General features: G+C 49.3%; 1 protein-coding gene across 1 annotated transcript; it reads right to left on the reverse strand.

Moving 5' to 3' along the window:
• Positions 1-925: 925 nt before the first annotated feature.
• On the reverse strand, positions 926-4,973 carry LOC145428487 (uncharacterized). Its single transcript, XM_080300696.1, has 5 exons — positions 4,663-4,973; positions 2,611-4,577; positions 1,767-2,550; positions 1,179-1,365; positions 926-1,093 (listed from the first exon to the last, which is right to left on the reverse strand). Exons 2-4 carry the CDS (start codon positions 4,360-4,362, stop codon positions 1,187-1,189), a joined length of 2,715 nt encoding a protein of 904 aa, XP_080156822.1. The 5' UTR covers positions 4,363-4,577; positions 4,663-4,973; the 3' UTR covers positions 926-1,093; positions 1,179-1,186.
• Positions 4,974-10,464: the final 5,491 nt, after the last annotated feature.

The raw sequence follows: 10,464 nt of genomic DNA on the forward strand, positions 1-10,464 counted from the left end.
AAGAAGCTTCTCAGATGAGAGGTGAAACGTCTTCAAGTAACTTAAAGAAGTCCAGACGCTTTTCTTTGCAAGCTCCTTTGACTACGATGACCTGGATGACTGAGAACCTTCACAGACAAATTGGGTTGGCATATACTGTGAAAGAACCTTCATAAAATTCATGGTTTTCCTGCATTTCTCTCTCTCTCTTTTTTAATACCCTTGTTTGAAAAATAGATTCCTACCTGTCCCCATGTCATACAGGACTGGTACATGAGGCTGCTTGATGGCAATAGCGAACACAGCTTCATGGTTTTCAAACTGGAAAGTTACTAAAAAAGAAAAAGAAAAAATACTTATTGTACACTAAAAAGAAGATTTGGGCTTAAAAGACAAGACTCTGAGTTCCCAGACAATGCAGACCAAGGTCTCCAGTGTTGATATGGTAGACTGTGCTAGTATAGGACACTTTGACCAGCACGTCATTGAGCAGCTCCAGGCTCCTGGACTTGATTATCAATTCTTTCTCACCAGAACCTGTGAATCACAATTTCACAACATTTCATTCCAGTGTCTTCTTTAGATTGAAGTTTGATTGTGAATGTCATAACATATCAAACCCATCATATCATGCAGTGACCCCTCCATGCCCTATTCATACTTTCAGGACATAAATGTTCTACCATACAATAAAGTTAATGACTCAGAACATATTTATTCCTGATTTGCAGTGACCCATCCTTTTAAGATATATATCAGACACAAATCAAGCCAACAAATTAACCTCCACAAAATAACAGATTTGTTTAGTATAGGAGTTCTAGCTTTTTTTGTCACCAATTTGTATATAAACTGATGAGAAGTGCAATCTCACCTTCGACTGTGTCACGGTGCGGCATGGCACACCGTGGGGATGTGGGGAAGGAGGAGGACCCAGGCGCGGAGCTCAAAGTTCAAGCAGTGTGTTTATTTACAGAGTGAAAACAACGTAACAATAAATCCCCGTGTTCTCCCAGACTCCCGTGTCGTGTCTCCCGTGAATAGTCCGTGTGCTCTCTGCTCCCGTGTCAGCACCCCCCGGTGCTCGCTGCTCTCCGTGCCTTCCACGCTCTCCCTGCGGGAAACAATAACGGCAGCTGTCAGGACACTCAGAATGGCAGGCATACACTTTCTGACTAAACTTAGACAGGGTGACTAACGTGGAGTCTCATGCAATGATCCCGCGTCGGTGGGAGCTCCAAGACTCTCTTAAGTAGCTCCCCCGACGAGGCCTGATCAGCAGCAGGTGTGTGGCTTCGGGTGTGGCCAGTCCCCTTGCAGGGCCACACCCTCCAGGCCTGACGCCGCCTATAAACAAGTGCTCAGCCACCCACACACACATACACACTAGCACAGGGAAGGGGGAGCAACACCAAAATACACAACAACAACAATAATAATAATAATAATAATAATAATAATAATAAAATACATGACTGCTCAGGGATCCTGGGTCGCCCAGTCCCAGGACCCTGACAGTACCCCCCCTCTAAGGGTCGGCTCCCGACGACCCCAAAACCAAAACAAAAAAAAAAAAAAAGCACAACCAACCCAGGGCGGGCGGCTGGGGGAACCAGGACGGAGGGCCAGAACCAAAACAAGCAAAAACAACAAAACAACAAACCGACCCAGTCCACAGTCTCAGAGTCAGACCGCGCATCCCGCAGCGGTGCAAAAAGAAAACGAAAAGACGCCACAAACAGTCACAGGTGGCCCATCAACACAACAAGAGAGTTCAGGGGGCCTACCTCGAGCCCAACGGCGGTGACGTAGCAGCTCCGGCGGACGGCCCCGGGTCTGGCAGCAGCAGCAAAACAGTTCAGGGGGCCTGCCACGGGTCCGGTGGCGGCGGCGCTGCTCCTCCGGCGGCCAGCCACGGGTCCGGTGGCGGCAGAACGGTTCTGGTGGCCTGCCACGGGTCCGGTGGCGGCGGCGCTGCTCCTCCGGCGGCCTGCCACGGGTCCGGTGGCGGTGGAACGGTTCCGGTGGCCTGCCACGGGTCCGGTGGCGGCGGCGCTGCCCCTCTAGCGGCCTGCCACGGGTCCGGTGGCGGCGGAACGGTTCTGGTGGCCTGCCACGGGTCCGGTGGCGGCGGCGCTGCTCCGGTGAGCAACAGCGAGGCGTGGCACCAGGCCCATGACGCGCCGACCGCTGACGTGGACGCACCGGACGTAGATGGCGAGGAGGCCGCGCTAGACGTGGAGGTCCCTCCGGTCCGCTGATCTCCGGCTCCGGCTGAGCGGGTCCCTCCTCGGCTGCTGGCAGCGAGAGCTCGCTGAGCTGCTCCTCCGGCTCGCTGAGCTGCTCCTCGGCTGGCGGCTCGCTGAGCTCCGGCTCCTCCTCGGCTGCTGGCAGCGAGAGCTCCTCCTCGGCTGCTGGCAGCGAGAGCTCGCTGAGCTGCTCCTCCGGCTCGCTGAGCTGCTCCTCGGCTGGCAGCGAGAGCTCCTCCTCCTCGGCTGGCAGCGAGAGCTCCTCCTCCTCGGCTGGCAGCGAGAGCTCCTCCTCCTCGGCTGGCAGCGAGAGCTCCTCCTCCTCGGCTGGCAGCGAGAGCTCCTCCTCCTCGGCTGGCAGCGAGAGCTCCTCCTCCTCGGCTGGCAGCGAGAGCTCCTCCTCCTCGGCTGGCAGCGAGAGCTCCTCCTCCTCGGCTGGCAGCGAGAGCTCCTCCTCCTCGGCTGGCAGCGAGAGCTCCTCCTCCGGCTCGCCGAGCTCCTCAGCTGGCAGAGCGGGCTCCTCCTCCGGCTCGCCGAGCTCCTGCTCGGGCATGCTGAGCTCCACAGCTGGCGATGCGGGCTCCTCCGGCTCACCGAGCTCCTGCTCGGGCATGCCGAGCTCCTCCGGCTCACCGAGCTCCTCAGCTGACGGTGCGAGCTCCTCCGGCTCGCTGAGCTCCTCAGCTGACGGTGCGAGCTCCTCCGGCTCGCTGAGCTCCTCAGCTGGCGGTGCGGGCTCCTCCGGCTCGCTGAGCTCCTCAGCTGGCGGTGCGGGCTCCTCCGGCTCGCTGAGCTCCTCAGCTGGCGGTGCGGGCTCCTCCGGCTCGCTGAGCTCCTCAGCTGGCGGTGCGGGCTCCTCCGGCTCGCTGAGCTCCTGCTCGGGCATGCTGAGCTCCTCCGGCTCGCTGAGCGCCTCAGCTGACGGTGCGAGCTCCTCCGGCTCGCTGAGCTCCTGCTCGGGCATGCTGAGCTCCTCCGGCTCGCTGAGCTCCTCAGCTGGCGGTGCGGGCTCCTCCGGCTCGCTGAGCTCCTGCTCGGGCATGCTGAGCTCCTCCGGCTCGCCGAGCTCCTCAGCTGGCGGTGCGGGCTCCTCCGGCTCGCCGAGCTCCTCAGCTGGCGGTGCGGGCTCCTCCGGCTCGCCGAGCTCCTCAGCTGGCGGTGCGGGCTCCTCCGGCTCGCCGAGCTCCTCAGCTGGCGGTGCGGGCTCCTCCGGCTCGCCGAGCTCCTCAGCTGGCGGTGCGGGCTCCTCCGGCTCGCTGAGCACCTGCTCGGGCATGCTGAGCTCCTGCTGCAGCTGGACGAAGTCTGAGGTCTCCCGAGCTTGCACTACCCCCCGGGCTTTACGCAGGGTGCAAAGGCAGGCGGAAACTCCCTTGAGCTGGCCGAGGTAGGGGTCTCCCTCCAGGAGTGCCTCGATGGCATTTAACCCCACCACTCTTGCCCTTGCGTTGGAGGTGTGAGTTACCCAGTCCATCAGGCGTTGGACGCGTGTGAGGTCGCCCCCTCCGGACAGGGCTGCTGGAGTGGGTAGTGGAATGGAGGCTGCCGCTGGTGGAGAAGATGGCTGAGGGATGACTGCATGTGGATGAGATGACGACAGCGCCACAACCGCAGATGGTGAAGCAGCGAGTGGTGTGAAGACCTCTGACCGAGGTGATGTTACCTGCGCTGTCAGCTCGTCCACTGCAGACACAAACACAGATGGTGAGGGAAATGGAAAATTGTCCGTACTACTCACCACAGCCGGCTCTTGAGATGACCGTGGATGTGGCTGCGGTGAGGAACGCTGGCGGCGCGAACGTCGCTTCCGTGTAGACGTCGGGGCCGGCGTCTCAGGCAGTGAATCCACCAGCTGTCCGAGCTGGTGGGCAGCCTGAGGAGGAGAGTGGAGGTGGAGGTGGAGGGTGGAAAGTAGAAAGTCCAGGACCACCGCATTAAGGGAGTCCACCAGCCAGGGGAATTTAAAAAGCATCTCCTGCAGCCGCCTCTCCACGGCGCGACGCAAACCTTCCGCTGGCTTCTCCCACCATAAGTCACACATGCGGTACACTTTGTCCATAATTTCCCTCCTGAGCCTCTCCTCAGAGACCGCTGGGTCCATAAGTGGCGGGATCATTCTGTCACGGTGCGGCATGGCACACCGTGGGGATGTGGGGAAGGAGGAGGACCCAGGCGCGGAGCTCAAAGTTCAAGCAGTGTGTTTATTTACAGAGTGAAAACAACGTAACAATAAATCCCCGTGTTCTCCCAGACTCCCGTGTCGTGTCTCCCGTGAATAGTCCGTGTGCTCTCTGCTCCCGTGTCAGCACCCCCCGGTGCTCGCTGCTCTCCGTGCCTTCCACGCTCTCCCTGCGGGAAACAATAACGGCAGCTGTCAGGACACTCAGAATGGCAGGCATACACTTTCTGACTAAACTTAGACAGGGTGACTAACGTGGAGTCTCATGCAATGATCCCGCGTCGGTGGGAGCTCCAAGACTCTCTTAAGTAGCTCCCCCGACGAGGCCTGATCAGCAGCAGGTGTGTGGCTTCGGGTGTGGCCAGTCCCCTTGCAGGGCCACACCCTCCAGGCCTGACGCCGCCTATAAACAAGTGCTCAGCCACCCACACACACATACACACTAGCACAGGGAAGGGGGAGCAACACCAAAATACACAACAACAACAATAATAATAATAATAATAATAATAATAATAATAAAATACATGACTGCTCAGGGATCCTGGGTCGCCCAGTCCCAGGACCCTGACAGACTGTGACCTCTGCTGGTGGAATATCTGTGGTCAGGATACCTTTAGAGACTTTTAAGACCACCTAGAATAGAAAAATCTGAATAAACTAAAAAGTACTCCAAGTAGTCATACTTGAGGAAATTTAAAGTTTCACCAAGCAGAAATACTACAGTGGCAGCCTTGAAGTTCACTGTTTTTTAAATGAAACATACAGACCTACCTTTGGAGAAATATTTGATACCCATCTTGCACCTCTATTATTCTAACAGAGTTTGGTGAGATTTGCCTATCAAGCTGAACTGTTTTATGACACTAACCTTGTAGCTGCTTCTTTTTCCTGCATGCAGCTGTAAACCTAAAATTAAAATGACCACACTGTGACAGCATCCCATGATGGAAAGAAATAGATACGTCAGTGGTTATATTGACCTTATAAATTAAAAAGGCAAATGATCAAGGAAGTGACTGAACATGTGAAAATCGAGATCCACCTTCCTGTCTGTAACCATGGTAGCTCTACCCTGAAATTGTGTTTGATAATATATGACATGCTGCAGTGCCTTATTTGGCGTGATCTCTTTTATTACTCATTACCTATGTATTTCTTCATGTCTCACCTGGTATGACAGAGGAGGACAAGGGCTGTACTGTGTAACCTTGGATTGGATACTGCAGAGGAGAGTTGGGCAAAGCAAACAGCAGCTTGGACAGTACAGAAGTTGTCCTGTGGAAGAAATGAGGTGTATGCAAACACAGATCATTTTGACTAATCAAGTATAATGACTACAAAGCAGCAAATAAGTACTATGAGGCCAAAGGTCAATCTAAGTAGTGGCATTATTGGATAAGCAATACATTTATCCATATGGGAAATAAAGCATGTGTTTTCAACAAACATGGAATCATTTCAGTGTGGCTAAAAAAAATGAAAATAGTTAAACACCTCTTGAGTTATGTTTTTTTTAGCTTTTGAGATTTAGTAATATTAGATGTGGTTCCGCCCCAACTGCTGGTTGCTGCCTTGCCCCTTCATCAATATCTGATCAACATTTCTCACTTTTTAAGAGCTGGTGTGACTAGACCCCTATTCTGTGTGTCAACGTCATACATTTCTGGGCCCTATACTACAAAGTGAGATCAACATACCCAGGGTATCTTTCTATTGTTAGGATTAATGTACTTTAAGTAAATTTTAATATTCGTCTTTAAATAATAGTAATAAATATTTCAACATAAAGTGCAGTTTTTCATCCTAAAAAAAATAAGGCAGAAACATAAAAGGTTATTTGAACAGCTTCACCTTTAAACTCTGAGCCAACATTATTCTGTACATTTGGCTAAAACAGTGTGATTATTAAACATTTTAGTAAAAAAAAAAAAAAAACAATGGATGCACATTACCTCCATTCTTATTTACTGTCTGTCTCTTGCAGCCAGTTACTTAGACAAACTAGCCTGTTCACAGCTCTCTTTTTTGTTACTGTGTGACCTGCAGGTGAGAACAGTCTCTCACATGGGACAGAAGCGGCAGGACTAATCGAATACTTGTAGGACAGGACAGACAGCTGTGGGTGATTCACTGATCAACTGGACCACCACTATAGCGGGAAGTCTGTCTCACTGATGGTGGCTTTTGCTCTGCACAAACTCAGGGCCCTTTTACACAGGGCTTCCTCATCTAAATCTGTAGCACATTTTCCAACCCCCTACCACTGATAGTAGTCTACAGTCCCGAGCAATCCATTTTGCTAGAGAATTTGTAAGTTTGTCCTGTGTTGACTTACTAATTTTGGTCCTTAAAACAGTAATTTCATCATGTTTGGGCTGTTGACACCTTTTGTTGGTACTCGAACTGCTAGCGCCAACAGCTCCCACAGTTTCTGTGCTCACTGCCTTGCATTTAGATGGCGGTGTAAGGTTGAAGTGCTTCGGTGGTATGCCAACTCCTTTTTGCACAGTTTGCACAAAACCAAGCGTTTTTTCAAGGCTTCCGTCGGGTAGTCTTTTGAAATGAAATTTGCCTCCGATCAGTCCTAGCAACATGCTTTCTTCTGATTCTTCCATTTCTGTAGCTGTGTGCATCGGTTAATTTGTTTGTTTGTTTTTTTATATGTGTTAGCCTGCTGTCTTAAGCCTGGTCAAGATGGCGCCAGCATGCCGTCTCTTAGTTCTGAAATGTTTATGTATTGTGTTCATAGTGCTGTACCTGCTAGCTTTAAAAATGCACTCCTTGTTGGTGTATAAGCAACAGACGCTTCTTAATATCCGTGACTCACTGCTGATGCTCCCCTGCGTTAGTGAGCGATCTGGAGGAGTCCTGCCGCCTCTGGCATCGGTACCAGATAAAATGCATCAACGTGATCCACCCTGGAATCCTTTAGAAAGGAAGCGCTGAAAAAGTGGACGTATACATGGCGTGCAATCTGTGAAGCACACGCGAGTCAGAACTTGGATGCGGCGGGTCCTTGCCACTAGCGATCACGGCTGTTTAGACCTTTTTTCTGCCACCAAATAGCGTTGCCTTCTTCCAGTTTACCCGATGTTATCGGAGTATGCTCACCCATTACAGTTTTATTCGTCGCAATGGCAACAGTATAGGAGGGGAAGTAATAAGCTGGACGTTATGTTCCTAACTGAGACACAGCTTCACGCTGGTGAAGTGGCACCTTTGCTGGAACAGCCCAGGTTGTCTGGGATGGGAGACGGGGTTGCCTCTATCATCAAAGACTGTTTTAAATGCAAATAGATTTTTTTTTACCTCATTTGACTCCCAGCTCCTGACTTTAAGCTGTCCTGTGGTTCTAACTATAGTTACCTTTTATCCACTTAAATATATTGGGCCTTTCTCAATATGCGTACTTGTGTTCTCATGTACTCATGATACGTCATCAGTCAGAGACCAAGTACTGTTCCAATTCGAAGTACGCATCAAGCCGAGAACGCGAAAAATTCCCTGATTTGTTCTCGCTCCGCCCATTTTATTGAGCATGCATCGGTGGTGACTTGTGTGGACTTGGTACAGCTAAATATCCCAGAATGCATTCCGTCCAAAACTCAAACGCGGCAATGGCGGAGGAGCGCGGCTAAAAAATATTACTTTTTCTGGGTCACAAAATAAACTTTTAAGATATTTGCAGGCGAGGATGTAGCTGTGTAAACTTCAAATATCTGCTCGGTTTATCAAGATAGTATATACAGTGGGGTAAAAAAGTATTTAGTCAGCCACCGATTGTGCAAGTTCCCCCACTTAAAATGATGACAGAGGTCAGTAATTTGCACCAGAAGTACACTTCAACTGTGAGAGACAGAAGGTGAAAAAAAAAATCCATGAATCCACATGGTAGGATTTGTAAAGAATTTATTCGTAAATCAGGGTGGAAAATAAGTATTTGGTCACCTCAAATAAGAAAAATCTCTGGCTCTCACAGACCTGTAACGTCTTCTGTAAAAAGCTTTTCTGTCCCCCACTCGTTACCTGTATGAATGGCACCTGTTTGAACTCATCATCTGTATAAAAGACACCTGTCCACAGCCTCAAACAGTCAGACTCCAAACTCCGCCATGGCCAAGACCGAAGAGCTTTCGAAGGACACCAGGAAAAGTATTGTAGACCTGCACCAGACTGGGAAGAGTGAATCTACAATAGGCAAGCAGCTTGGTGTGAAAAAATCAACTGTGGGAGCAATCATCAGAAAATGGAAGACATACAAGACCACTGATAATCTCCCTCGATCTGGGGTTCCACGCAAGATCTCATCCCGTGGGGTCAAAATGATCATGAGAACGGTGAGCAAAGATCCCAGAACCACACGGGGGGACCTGGTGAATGACCTGTAGAGAGCTGGGACCAAAGTAACAAAGGTCACCATCAGTAACACACTACAACGGCAGGGAATCAAATCCCGCAGTGCCAGACGTGTTCCGCTGCTGAAGCCAGTGCATGTCCAGGCCCGTCTGAAGTTTGCCAGAGAGCACATGGATGATACAGCAGAGGATTGGGAGAATGTCATGTGGTCAGATGAAACCAAAGTAGAACTTTTTGGTGTAAACTCAACTCGTCGTGTTTGGAGGAAGAAGAATACTGAGTTGCATCCCAAGAACACCATACCTACTGTGAAGCATGGGGGTGGAAACATCATGCTATGGGGCTGTTTTTCTGCCAAGGGGACAGGACGACTGATCCGTGTTAAGGACAGAATGAATGGGGCCATGTATCGTGAGATTTTGAGCCAAAACCTCCTTCCATCAGTGAGAACTTTGAAGATGAAACGAGGCTGGGTCTTCCAACATGACAATTGATTGATTGATTGATTGAATCTTTATTTTGAACATGTTGAAAAAGTATAAAAAAAAATAGAATTAAAAGAGACAAATGAACAAAGCAAACAAAAGGAAAACGAGCAACCACAACTCCAAATAACGTCCATGTTCACAAAGGAGCAGGAAGAAGCATAAGCTTATTTAATCCCACCCCTTTTCCACTATCTAGTATCAATAGACTACAGAAATACCTCCTTGCAATTACATTATATGTTATGTGTAATTTTTTTTATTTTATTTATTTATTTATTTTTAAATAATAATAATAATAATAATGATAATGGATACTTTATTGATCCCCATGGGGAAATTACTTGTTTTTCTCTGCATTTGACCCATTCACTCAGTGAAGCAGTGGGCAGCCCACTAAGCAGGCACCCGGGGAGCAGTGTGTAGGGACGGTACCTTGCTCAGGGGTACCTCAGGGTAGCCGTTAAGTGGATTCCAACCGCCGACCTTCCGATCATGGGGCGACCACTTTACCTACTGAGCTATCCCTGCCCATATATATACACATATATGTTTCTATCTATCCATACATACGTATATACACACATACGCACATATACACATTTTCAATAACCCCATTAACACCTCAAGGATACACAGCCTACAATTATATATATATATCCATACCAACAAACCCGTGCATGCGCACACACATGAAAATATTAGACAAGAACACCCTATCAAATCTCTACCTTTTCCCTGTACCCTGTAAAAACCATATCCTTAAACCGCTTTTTAAACTGCGCCATGCTTGGACATTGCTTCATATCTTTACTTAGTCTGTTCCACAGCTTCACTCCACACACGGAGATGCAAAAACTTTTTAATGTACGGATACGAGGATGTTTTAAATTTAATTCCCCCCTCAAATTGTATCCCCGTTCCCTTTAAGAAAACATTTTTAGAATATTGTCAGGAAGCAGGTTATTTATTGCTTTATATATAATTTGTGCTGTGAGAAAATGAACCAGATCTGTGAATTTTAGAATTTTTGATTTTAAGAATAGTGGATTTGTATGATCTCTGTAACCAGTTTTATGGATTATCCTTATGGCCCTTTTTTGTAATATAAAGATTGATGATAGCGAACATTTGTAAGTATTGCCCCAAACCTCTGCACAGTAATTCAAATACGGTGCAATCAGGGAACAATAGAGAATGTGGAGTGATTTGT

The sequence above is a fragment of the Astatotilapia calliptera genome, chromosome 4 (genome assembly GCF_964374335.1).
Source record: "Astatotilapia calliptera chromosome 4, fAstCal68.1, whole genome shotgun sequence".
Classification (NCBI taxonomy): domain Eukaryota; kingdom Metazoa; phylum Chordata; class Actinopteri; order Cichliformes; family Cichlidae; genus Astatotilapia; species Astatotilapia calliptera.